This window comes from Phyllostomus hastatus, unplaced genomic scaffold (assembly GCF_019186645.2).
Source record: "Phyllostomus hastatus isolate PE091 unplaced genomic scaffold, TTU_PhHast_1.1 phas_contig_118, whole genome shotgun sequence".
NCBI classification, from domain to species: Eukaryota; Metazoa; Chordata; class Mammalia; order Chiroptera; family Phyllostomidae; genus Phyllostomus; species Phyllostomus hastatus.
In genome coordinates, this window is record NW_025333543.1 from 1,182,526 (window position 1) to 1,195,547 (window position 13,022).

At 38.3% G+C, this 13,022-nt stretch overlaps 1 protein-coding gene across 18 annotated transcripts in view; it reads left to right on the plus strand.

Moving 5' to 3' along the window:
• CADPS2 (calcium dependent secretion activator 2) overlaps positions 1–13,022 on the plus strand; it is a 586,770-nt gene that overhangs the window by 252,547 nt on the left and 321,201 nt on the right. For all 18 annotated transcript variants that reach the window (XM_045846981.1, XM_045847023.1, XM_045846989.1 and 15 more), the window contains exon 6: positions 1,393–1,514. In XM_045846981.1, the coding sequence (XP_045702937.1) occupies positions 1,393–1,514 (122 nt within the window). The remainder of the gene's footprint in view (positions 1–1,392; positions 1,515–13,022) is intronic.

Sequence of the window (13,022 nt, forward strand, 5' to 3'; positions counted from 1 at the left end):
AGTCCCATTTATTTCTTTTGTTTGCTTTGCCTAAGGAGATATATCAGAAAAAATATTGCTATGAGAAATGTCCACGATTTTACTGCCTATGTTTTATTCTAGGGTTTTTATGGCTTCAAGTCTAACTTGTAAGTCTTTAATGCATTTTCCTTGTGTGTGGTGTAGGAAGGTGGTCTAGTTTCATTTTTTTGTACGTCTGTCTAGTGTTCACAACACCATTTATTGAATAGATTATCTTCATCCCATTCTAGGTTCTTGACTCCTTTATCAAATACTAATTGACCATAAAGACTTAGGTTCATTTCTAGGCTCTCTATTCTCTTCCATTGATCTGTGTGTCTGTTTCTTATGCCTGTACCATGCTGTTTTGATTACTGTGGTCTTGTAGTGTAATTTAATATTAAGTAGCATGGGCACAGACAACAGTGTGGTGATTGTGGGGATTTTGCAGAGTGGGTACAGTGGAGGTGGAAGAGGGTGTAGGAGGATAAATGGTGATGGAATAAAAGGGGTCCATAAGTGATAGGATCACTCTAGGTTTGTGATTTTTAAAACATACAACAGCCTCTGATGGCTGTTTCACCCAGTGAGAAACAAAGTGATCAGATGTGATTGAGGTTGTATGTAGAACAGGGTGAAGGGAAAATAGGGGTAACAAAAGAGAGAGAGAGAGAAATGATTTGTTGTTCCACTTATTTATGGATTCATTGGTTGCTTCTTATATGTGCCCTCACCGAGGATCGAACCTGTAATCTTGGTATCAGAATGCTGCTCTAACCAACTGAGCTACCTGAAATGGTCATAAAGAAAATTCTTTCATAAATACCTTAATAAATTCTTTTTATAATAGTTAAAATTAAATAATTTAATTTTCTTTAGAAAATTCTTCTATAAATAGTCATCTAATCTAAGTGAGTACAGAAGATTTCTTTCTGATGCTGTCACATATGAATATCAGTGAATTGGTCTGGTGGAGACAGTGTTTGCTTGTAATAAATATTACAACACTTTGTGTGAAACTCAGTGTGCACTCCTTTCATCAAATGTAGTGAATTTTCACTTGTAATTTTGCTTTTCTTCATAAAAAGTTGCCATAATTGTTTAAGGATCTGAGTTTAAATTTCACTTAATTCCCTAGGGGATATATTTAGAGACTATAACCTTGCTTTAATCGCTGTCAGAAGCTATTTGTTCAGATACCAGACTTGCTCATAATGTTTTTTATTATCCCTGACATGAATAGATGTGGATTCTTAGGAAAACAAAATTCCATTTATGTTACTAGATAATTTTTTCAATTGGTCTATCCAGTTATAGTTTATGCTGCTGTCTCTCTCTCTAGCTACCAGTTGTCAACTTGACATGTCATTTAAAATTTTTCTTATCTTTTAGATTGTCATAATGGAAGTGCAAGGTTTGAAGTCAGTTGCTCCCAATCGAATTGTTTACTGCACAATGGAAGTGGAAGGAGGAGAAAAACTGCAGACAGACCAGGCAGAAGCCTCAAGACCACAGTAAGCGAGCTGAAAAACAAACATGTTTTTTTTCCTCCCAAAGAAACATGCTTTATTTATTTGCAGTTGTATGGTTTGACACTCTGAAATGGTACTTGGTTAGCTTTGTCTTAGAATCAATGTGTGGCTTTCTGGATAATAATGTTACAATTAAAATTATAGCAGAATCCCATGTAGTACAAACAGAAAACCCAATTTGCAAATGTGAAGTTAATTAGTAGGCAATAAAATATAAGTCATTTATAAGGCTGGCATGTGTCATTATTATACGTTATTTAAAAGATAGTGTTAGATCCTACTTCAGTTATTAGAATTGTAACCTAATACATTTCTATTTCTGTATGTTATAGCTCATTGGTGAAGTTGAGGGAAGGAACATGACTCTGCACAGTGACTGGGAATACTTTAGGAGATGGCTTGAGCTAGAGAGCTGTTAATAACTCCTGTGCAGTAATCAGAGATAAAAAAGCTGTTCTTTGCTTGCAGTTTTATGTTTCAAATTCTGGAAATGAGTTTAAATTTAGAAAATGTTCTGTTTAGCTGATTTAAATTTGGGAAACTTTTAGTCTCTGGTAGAAATAACCAGACTGGCCTAAGAAATTCAAATGAAACTTGCTTGGCCTTCAGTATCTTCAGAAAGAACTTCTCTTTCTTCCATTTAAACTTTATTCAAAATCTCTTTCAGGGCTTACAGGATTTAGGATTTTTTACCTTATCATATAGCATCTATATATGGGGCCTGTTTATTCAGGAAACTTCTGTTGAGGTCCTGGGTAGGCACTAGTTAGGCCCTGAAGATGAAAATGAACAAGAAACTCATTTTCCTTAGGGCAGACACAGTCTAAGGAGGGGGTGCAGAGGATTGAATGTAAGAGGAGATGTATTAAGGGGTTATACAGAGTATTAAGGGGTTGAGAAGAAGCAAGTTGAAACTTGTTACCCTGCCTTATACACCCCTACAAGCTTGCACCTGACCAGTCTCAGTATCTCTGGGACCTCGCCTTGTCCCTTCCTTCCCCTGGTCCACCACTGTTCAGCCACTCTGGACTTCATGCAGTTCCTCAAACACATCAACTTATTTTCATCGTTCCACCTGCTTTTCCCTCTGCCTGCAGTCACCTTCCCTTTTATCTTTGGCTGGCTGGGTCCTTGGTATTGAGGATTTTAACTAAACATCACTTCCTGAGAACAACCCTCCAATGGGAAGGAGGTTGACTGGCTCATCACTTTTTAATGTTTAGACAAATGTGTATCTCATCTGTTTATTTTGTATTGTGTTTTCACTTGAGAAGAGGGATTTTGTCCTGTATGATCTTATATTCTAGTACCTAGTAGTATGCATTCAGAATTTATTAATTCAACTGCTTGAACTTATTTTTATGACTTAGTCATAGTAATATTTAAGAGTGTAGTATTTATTCCAGCAGTCATAGAGAGTTGATTTACAATGTGACAATAAAGGGAAAATAATGAGGGTAAACAGCTCTTTGCAGAAGTTGAAGCCTCTCACGAGGAGACTGTGAGAGAGAGAAGGTCACAGGGAGTCGAGGGAGAGGTTTGCTATGTGTTTATTTTAAAGATCAGCCATTTCAGACTGACAGCGACCAGAGGGGAGGGAGGGGGGCCAATGGTGGAAAGAAGGGGAAGCAACTAGTCAAAGAACATGTATCAATGACACATGGACATGGACAATAGTGTGGGGACTGACTGTGGGAGCGGGGGGTGGGGGGGCACGGTGGGCCGGCAGGGGGGAGGCAAAGGGACGACTGTGATAGAATAACAATACTTTTTTAAAAATCAGCTGTTTTAGTATTGTAGTATATATTAGTCACAGAATTGTCTAATCAGTCAATTTTAGAACATATTTATTGCTTATAAAGAACTCTATACCCTTTAATTATCGACCTCAAATCACCCCAGCCCTAAGCAACTACTAATTGACTTTCTTTCTCTATAGATTTGTGTATTCTGGACATTTTTACAAAAATGCAGTCATATAATATGTGCTCCTTTGTGATTGGCATAATGTTTTCAAATGTTTTATTTCATATCAAGGGTCTTTTCACTTTCTTCATATATTGTTTTTGAAGCACAAAGTTTTAAAATTTTGATTAAGTCCAATTTATGTATTTTTCTGTTGCTTGTGCTTTTGTATCATATCTAAAAACCCACTGCTAAATCCAAGGCCACAAAGGTTTATCCCTATGTTTGTACATGATCTGATGTAAGGGTCCACCTTCCTTCTTTTGTGTTTGACAATCAGTTATCCCAGCACCATTTACTGAAGAAATTATTCCTTCCCCATTAATGTTCTTGATACCCCTCTGAATCATAGATACTTGTGTATTCTGGACTCTCAATTCTATTCCATTCATGCATATAAATATGTCTTTATGCTAATATCATATTATCTTAATTACCAGTTTTAAAATCAGGAGTGAGTCTACCAACTATGTCCACCTTTTTAAACATTATTTTGATTCACGATTCATTCTCTTTTTTAAAATAATTTTGTACCTTTTCAATTACAGTTGACATACAATATTATATTAGTTCCAGGTTTATACCCCAGTAATTAGACATTATATAACTTTCTAAGTGATCAACCCAGTAAGTCTTGAACCCATCTAACACCATACACAGTTCTTAGAACGTTATTGACTATATTCCTTGTGCTGTACTTGACATTCCCATGACTATTCTGTAATGACCGATTTGTGCTTCTTAATCCCCTCACCTTTTTCACCCATCTCTCCAACCTCCCTTCCATCTGACAACAGTCAAAATGTTCTCTGGACCTATGAGTTTGTTTCTGTTCTGCTTGTTTATTTATTTTGCCTTTTAGAGTCAGTTGTTGATTTGTATTTATTGTCATTTTATTCCTATTTTTTCATAATTTTAATCTTTTTCCCCTTCTTCTTAAAGAAGACCTTTTAAGATTTCAGTAATACTTGTTTGGTAGTAATGAACTCCTTTGGCTTTTTCTTGTCTGGGAAGCTCTTTAACTGTCCTTTCATTCAAAATGATAGCTTTGCTGATGATTGGCTGCAAAGACTCCTCACTTTTTATCACTTTGAATATTTCTTGCCACTCTCTTCTGGCCTCCAAAGTTTCTTTTGAGAAATCAGCTGACAGCCTATGGGAGCTCACTGGTGGATAGCTAAGTGCTTTTCTATTGCTTGTTTTAAGATTCTCTCCATCTTTAATCTTTGACATTTTAATTGTGTGTAGGCCTCTTTTGGTTCATTTGGTTTGGGACTACCTATATTTTCTGGACTAGTATGTCACCAGTTTAGTGAAGTTTTCTGTCATTTTTTCAGATAGGTTTTCAACATCTTGCTCTCCCTCTTCTACTTCTGACACCCCCGTGATGCAAACGTCAGCACAACTGAAGCTGTGCCAGGGGCTCCTTATACTATTCTCATTTTTTAAATTATTTTATCTTTGTGCTATTCTGATTAGTTATTTTTTGCTACCTGATATTCCAGATTTCTGATTTGACTCTTGGCTTCATCTTCTCTGTTGTTGATTCCCTATAATGTATTCTTCATTTCAGTTAGTATATCCTTCATTTCTGACTGGTTTGTTTTTATAGTTTCCATGTCTTTTGTTATACAATTGAATTTTGTTTAGTTCCTTTTCTGGGGTTTTGTTCTGTTCTTTCATTTGAAATGTGTTTCTTTGTCTCCTCACTTTGGCAGCCTCTCTGTGTTTGTTTCTATGTATTAGGTATAGCTGCTACGTCTCCCAGGCTTGATAGAGTGGCCTAATGTAGTAGGTGTCCTTAGGGTCCAATTGATACAGGTTCACTGTTCACCCAAACTGGGCACTCTGGGTTCTCCCTCCCCCACACCCTTGTGTGGGCCTGTGTACACCCTCCTGTTGTAGTTGAGCTTTGATTGCTATTTGCACACCATTGGGAGGGATTTACCCCAAGGCTGATTGGCTGCAAAGACTGGCTTTAACTAGCAGAGATAATCAGCTGTGCAGAGGCACACTGAGGGGGTTCTATTGCCCTCTGAGTCCTCCCCTTGAGTGTGTCATTTGTGGAGGTATTTGGTGGTGCTTTGACATTATCTGAGGTTTTCCAGTGAGTGCACTGGCTCTGGGGCCTCCTGGGAGGTGCAAGCTAGAGTCAGCAGCCACCTGTGTTCTTCCCAGGGCCTCCTGGCATAAACTACAAAGTGATCTGCAGATGGCTGCTACTTGTGTTGGGCCTGGAGATACCCTGGTGAGCAAACCAAGACCAGCTGCCGCCAGTGCTGGGCCTGGGTATGGATGGAGCATGTGGAGGCCAGGTGCTGCTTGTTTGAGAGATTTAAGAAAGTCAAGCAGGAGCCACAATGGGCCTTCATATGGAAAAGCTACTGAAAACAGCTTGGGTTCGCCAGCAAGTTGGTTGGAACAGAGTCTCAGGGCATCACCAGGGGAGGGTGAAAAGTACTGGTTGGGTTGGTGGAGACTCAGATATGGCACCTACCTGCTGACTCTCTGTCCTGGAAGGGCTCATTAAAGGAACAGTGACCTTTGCCAGCACTTCTGTCTGGGGGAAAGCTGCACCTCCAGCTCTTGCCCTGGTGCTGGATAATTCATTTCCTCCCTGTACATCTCTGTTGTCTTTCAATCTGCTGCCCCCATGTTGGAGCTCAGAGAGTGAGTCCAAGTAAGTTTGTGTCTGTGCATGGGTCCTTTAATAGAAACTTCATGGGACTCCAGAAGCATCCCCTCCCCTCTTCTGACTCACTCAAACACAATCCCCACTGATTTTTTTAAAGCCAGAAGTTATGAGGACTTCTCTTCCTGGCACTTTAACCCTGGGCTGTGGAACCTGGTGTGAGGCTGGGGCCCCTGACTCCTCCGGGGGAACCTCTGCAGCTGAGATATCCCTCCTGATTTTTATCTGCCACACATGGGTGTGGGACTGGCCTATTCTGTATCTCTGCTCCTCCTACCAGTCTTGAACTGACTTCCTATTTATATACTTAGTTGTAGACCTTCCATTCAACTAAATTTCAAAGGGTTCTCATTTATGGTTATTCTGTAATTTAGCTGTAATTTTGATGTGGCTGTGGGAAAATGTGAGTCCTGCATTTGCCTTCACCACCATGTTGACCAGAACCAAAAATAGTTAATACTCTTTGGCTTCATGCTTTGCCTTCCAGACTCACTAAAGTGGTTTTCCCCCTTGTGGCTCTGTTGGGTGGGCTATTGTGCCCTGATGGCTTTGCCAGATGAGAGTTGTGCCCCTGCAGCTCTGGGTAGCTGTCATATGGCTTGTTGGAACCAAGGTGTTATCCCCAAACACAGGGCTCTGTTGGGCAGAGGCCCTTCCTTTTGAAATTATGGTGGAGACAGCCCTTCCCTGTGTACTGTGGGCTTGTGCTGAGAGTGGCAGCCTTGATGGTGTCTGAAACACCTTGTCTCTAAGAGCAGAGTGTGTTCACAGCTGAATCTGTGGTCCAGTCCCGTAGGTTCTAAGTAGTTTGACAGCCTTTTTTCATTTCTTCTTGTTTCTGTTTTTTTCCGTTCCCACTCAATGGTTGATTATATCTGTGGTTCATGCCTGGACTACTCTCTGTATCAGTGGTTGGCTTGCCACACCCTAAGTGATCTCTCCAGAACACACTTTCTAGTGTTTTCTGCTATGGACAGCTAAGAATTTTCAAAATCTTCTCAATCTGATTTCTTTCTGCTCAATAATTCTGTCTTTAATCGTTTCTCTCTTCTTGCATTTTACTATAAAGATTTAGGAAAAATCAAGCTACTCTTTCAACATTTAACTTAGAAATTTCCTCAGTTAAATGTCCAATTTCATGCTGGCAACTTTAACTTTTCACAAAACACTAGAACACGAACACAATTCAGCTAGGATTTTTGCCACTTGATAACAAGGATGGATTGCTTTTCTTCCCATTTTCAGTAACAAGTTTCTCCTTTCTGTCTAAGAGAAACCTCATCAAAACAACTTTTACTGCTCATATTTCCACCAACATTCTGTCCATGATTATTTATGGTTTCTCTAAGAAAATGGGAGGTGTGTCTACAGCTCTCCTTTTTTCTGAGCCTTCACCTTGCCTTTGAAAGTCCTTTTATTGCAATACTGGCTTTTTTTTTAGCATGCACCTCAAAATTCTTCCAGCCTAGACCCATTATCCAGTTCCAGAGCTACTTCCACATTTTAGGTATTTGTTGCAGCAGCATCCCATTTCTCAGTTTTGGCTGCTACAGTAAGAATATCATAGAATAGATGCCTTAAACAACAAATATTTATTTCTTATTGTTATGGAGGTAGGAAGTCTGATATCAGGGTCCAGCATCTTCAGGTTCTTTATGAGGATTCCCCTTCTGGTTTTTCAGATGGCCGCCTTCTTGCTCACACATTCTAGAGACAGATGTTGTGTCTTTTCACCCCTTATCAGGACACAATCCCATCATGGGGGCTTCACACCCATGACCTCATCCAAATGCAATTACCCCCACAGGTCCCACCTCCAAATACCAACACACTGAGAATTAGGGACTCAATATATGAATTTGGGGGGGACACGAACACAGCCCTATTAGTACTTCATGAGATCTTGAGGGGGAATGCACATGCCCTAAGAATCTTAATGTCATCCTATTTTCTGCAGAATCTTTTTGAAAAGTTTTATTGCAAAATAATGTATGTAGCATAAAATTGTAGCATTCCATTGTAATTTAGGTGCTTTTTAGTAAATTTATGCACTGTGCTTCTACCATCACAATACAGTTTTAAAACATATCACTTCAAATAAGCCAGACGGTGAAAGACAAATACCATATGATCTCACCTATAATTGGAACCTAATCAACAAAACAAACAAATGAGAAAAATAGAACCAGAGACTTGGAAATAAAGAACAAACTGACAGTGACCAGAGAGGAATGGAGAGGAGGATAATGGAGGAAAGATGGGCAAGGAACAAGCAAAGGAACATGAATAGAGGACTTACGGGCCCGGACAGTGTGGGGGAGTTGACTGTGGGAGTGGTGGCAGATGGGATAGGTATGAGCAATGGGGAAAAAGGCAGGACAACTGTAACTGAACAACAATAAAAAAAAGGCAAAAAAAATTAAAACGTTATCAGTTCAAAAAGTTCTGTCATGCCCATTTGTAGTCTATTCACGCTCCCACTCACAGTTACAGGAAAGTACTCATGCTTTCTAGCTCTGTAATTTTTTTCTGTTCATTTTATATAAATGAAATCATGCAACATGTAGTCTTTTGTATTGGGCTTTTTTAAACTTAGGATAATTCCTACAAAATCTTCTATTGATTCTTAATATTTGGTCAATCAAATGAATTAACTTTTATAGAAGTAGTTATGTTCTTTTAACACTGACGTTTCACAAATAATAAAAGTTTTCATAGGATGGTTTTCATTTAATTTCTGATATTCTCATAATATACTCATAAAGGCATTCTGGTAATAGGGAATCTCTATGTGGACAATTAAAATGAATTAAAATGCCTAGAAGTCAGACAGAAGATGTTACAATAAGCCTCCAATATTTTTTGTTACTCTACCACAAGGAAATTTGGCTTACCTTATCTACATTAACTCATGAAAACAGTTAACTTTTAAAATAAATTAAAAGATTTGTATTTATCATCATATCCCAGGGCAGATTACCTAAAAAATGTATCTTCCGAATGCTGACCGACTATAGTTTTTCAGCACCATGGCTACTTTTCTCTTGAAGTCATCTGGCACAATGGGAAAGAGTTTCATCTCCTCCATCATCATAGTGAATTATGCCTTGGACACATTTTCTAAGTTTTATTGCTTCAACAGTTTGTGCTTTGTTAGAGACCAGTTCAACCTTCTGTCTGATACTAATTAAAGTGCCTTATTTAGTCCATATTTCCAATAAATTTAAACAAATTTCTAGCCATCACCTCCTTCATTCCTGTACCTCAGATCTCCTGCCAGCAGCTAGGTGGAAAGAGCATGTGAGATTATACATAGCTTTGAATATAGAAAGTGGGGTCCAGTGGATGTGGTATTTATAAACAAGTCTGATTTGTAAAAGTGATAGTGAGGCCATCTGTTTAAGTTTTGGTTTTAGTTTTAATTTTTTTAATATAGGGAAGGAAATGTAGATAAACTGCATTTTTTATTTATGAAAAAAATCTGTTTATGGATTTTTAAGTCATTGTTTCATAGTTTCTCAGTCAACTGTAAAACATTTTGTTCTCTTGAGTGAGGTACAGAGGCATTATTATAATACTCTTATAGCTTTTTTTTTACCATTTCCTGAAATTTCATTATTTCAGTTTTAATCTATACCTTAATGATACCATCTGAAAGGAATTGGAGGGATAGGAAGAAGAATGACAAGCTGATGGCAGAGGGACCACAGAGGGGCCATGTCATGGTCATGTCATTGCAAATCTCATATGTACTGATCTCTAACACACTTTCCCCACAGATGATGGGCATCCTTTGAATGCCTAAAACATAAGAGCTAATAATACCTTATGAAGGGTCAAGATAGATCTTGGTACTGATGAAATAAAAGCAAGGAAATTCGTTGTTAGAAACAAACCAGGGACTAGGGGAGGGGGAAATGGGGAGCTTTCTTCAACAAGCATAAAATTTCAATTATGCAAGATGAATAAATTCTAAAGATCCACACAACACTGTGTCTGTAGTTAACAATCTGTATTGTATACCTAAAAGTTTTGGAGACAACTGTACTTAAACAACAATAAAAAAATAAAAAATACACAAGGTGTTGATAAGTTACTATCCTTCATCTGTGTTCCATTAATACACCTTTCAAGGTTCTGTACTCTTTATTCTTGTTATCTAGACCTCATCGATTCTGCCACAAGACTGTCACTTTACTATTACTGTTAGTAAGACCTAATCTATACAATTGTAAATACTTCTCAATACCCCTACCTGATCTCAGCCCACTTTGCAATTTTCTGAACTATACTATTGTTGGGGTTGTCTCTATTCTTTTACACACTACTCCTATATACTAATCTTTAATCCAACCCTACCTTAGAATCTGACCTCCCACAGCCTCACAGCTTTCTAGATCCAACTAACAATCCTCTTGTCCCCAATAAGAGTCTTACCTTCTTTCCATCCTTTCTAAAACGTGGATAGTGGGGTGGAGGATCATGGTTAACACTATAAGGAGCCAAAGGATAACCCATCTCTTCTCTACTGGCTGCTAATGTAAATATCATAGTATACTGTCTTGCTGTCTTAAACCATTTTGCCTTACTCTTCCAACTGATCCCAAAAAAGAGTAGGGGGAAGCTGTGAACACCAGGATACATGAAGGAGATTGCACCACTGAATCTCACAAATATTCTACCACAGAAGTTCACACCATAATTACAGGGAATCAGAACAGATCAAATTAACAAACAAGAAGAAAAAAAGAAGAAATCCATGAACAATGAGAAAACAAAGAAACAACCCCCAATTGAAGGGAAATGAGGAAGCCTCAGGAAAAATGCTAAATGAAATAGAAGCAACTCAACTATCAGATAGTGAGTTCAAAACAATGATTACCAGGAAGTTCAATGAACTCACAATGAGCTTTCAGAAATTAGAGGGAAACTACATCAATCTCACTGCAAACTATATAAACATGAAAAAGGAAATAGAAACTCTCAACAAAGGTTAAGAGGAAATGAGGAATACAATTTCTGAACTGAAGAACACAGTAGAAGTAATGAAAAGCAGGATCGATGAAGCAGAAGATCAGATTAGCGAGCTGGAGGACAAAGTAGAAAACAACATCCAGAAAGAGCAAGAAAAGGAAAAGAAGCTCAGAAAGAATGAAGAGGGATTAAGAGAAATGCAAGACAATATGAAACGTAATAATATCTGTATAATAGGGATACCAGAAGGAGAAGAAGAAGAGCAAGGGATCGAAAACCTAGTTGAACAAGTAATGAAGGAGAACTTCCCTAATTTGGTGAGAGGAAAAGTCACACAAATCCAGGAAACACAGAGAGTACCAATCAAGAGGAACCCAAAGAGGCCCACCTCAAGACACATCATAATTAAAATGGCAAAATTTCAAGACAAAGAGAGAATCTTAAAGGCAGCAAGGGAGAAAAAGGAAGTAACATACAAAGAAGCCCCAGTAAGGCTAACAGCTGACTTCTCAATGGAAACACTTCAAGCCAGAAGAGAATGGCAAGAAATACTCCAGGTAATGAGAACCAGAGGTCTACAACCAAGGCTACTATATCCAGCAAGGCTCTCGGTCAAGATAGAAGGCCAAATAAGAAGCTTCCCAGACAGAAGAAGTCTAAAAGAATACACCTCGATCAAACCAGCTCTACAAGAGATTCTAAAAGGACTGCTTTAAGGAAGGGAGGGAAAAGAGAGAGAGAGAGGAACACACGTACATAAAAGACAATGAATAAGTACCTATCAATAATAACCTTAAACGTAAATGGATTAAATGCTCCAATCAAAAGACATAGAATAGCTGAATGGATAAGAAAAAATGGCCCACATATCTGCTGTCTACAAGAGACCCACCTCAGGATAAAAGACCTGCACAGGCTGAAAGTGAAGGGCTGGAAACAAATCTTCCATGCAAATGGACAGGGAAAAAAAAAGCCGGGGTAGCAATACTCATATCAGACAAAATAGACTTCCAAAAAAGGTCCATAAAGAGAGACCCAGAAGGTCACTTCATAATACTCAAGGGAAGAATCCATCAAGAAGACATAAATATTGTAAATATATATGCACCCAACATAGGAGCACCCAAATACATCAAGAACATCTTAGAGGACTTCAAAAAAGATATGGACAGCAACACAATTATAATGGGAGATTTTAACACCCCGCTATCAAAAATGGACAGATCTTCCAAACAAAATATCAACAAAGATATTGTGGCATTGAACAATACCCTTGATGAAATGGGCTTTACTGATATATACAGAGCCCTCCATCCAAAAGAAGCTAAATATACATTCTTTTCAAATGTACATGGAACATTTTCAAAGATAGACCACATGATAAGACACAAAACAAGCCTCAAGAATTTCAAGAAAATTGAAATCATACCAAGCATTTTCTCAGACCACAAGGGACTGAAGCTAGAAACCAACCCCAAGGAAAAAAACCCAAAACACTCAAAATCATGGAGCTTAAATAGCATGCTGTTAAACAATGAATGGGTCAAGAATGATATTAGGGAAGAAATCAAAAGGTTTCTGGAAACAAATTAAAACGAACTCACAACAACCCAAAACTTATGGGACACAGCCAAGGCAGTCCTGAGAGGGAAGTTCATAGCAATACAGGCCCACCTAAAAAGGTTAGAAATATTCTGAAAAAACAACCTAACCCTACGTCTACAAGAACTTGAGGAACAACAACAAAGGCAGCCCAGAGCAAGCAGAAGGAAATAACCAAGATCAGAGCAGAAGTAAATGACATAGAGACTAAAAGCACAATTCTAAGGATCAATGAATCCAAGAGCTGGTTCTTTGAA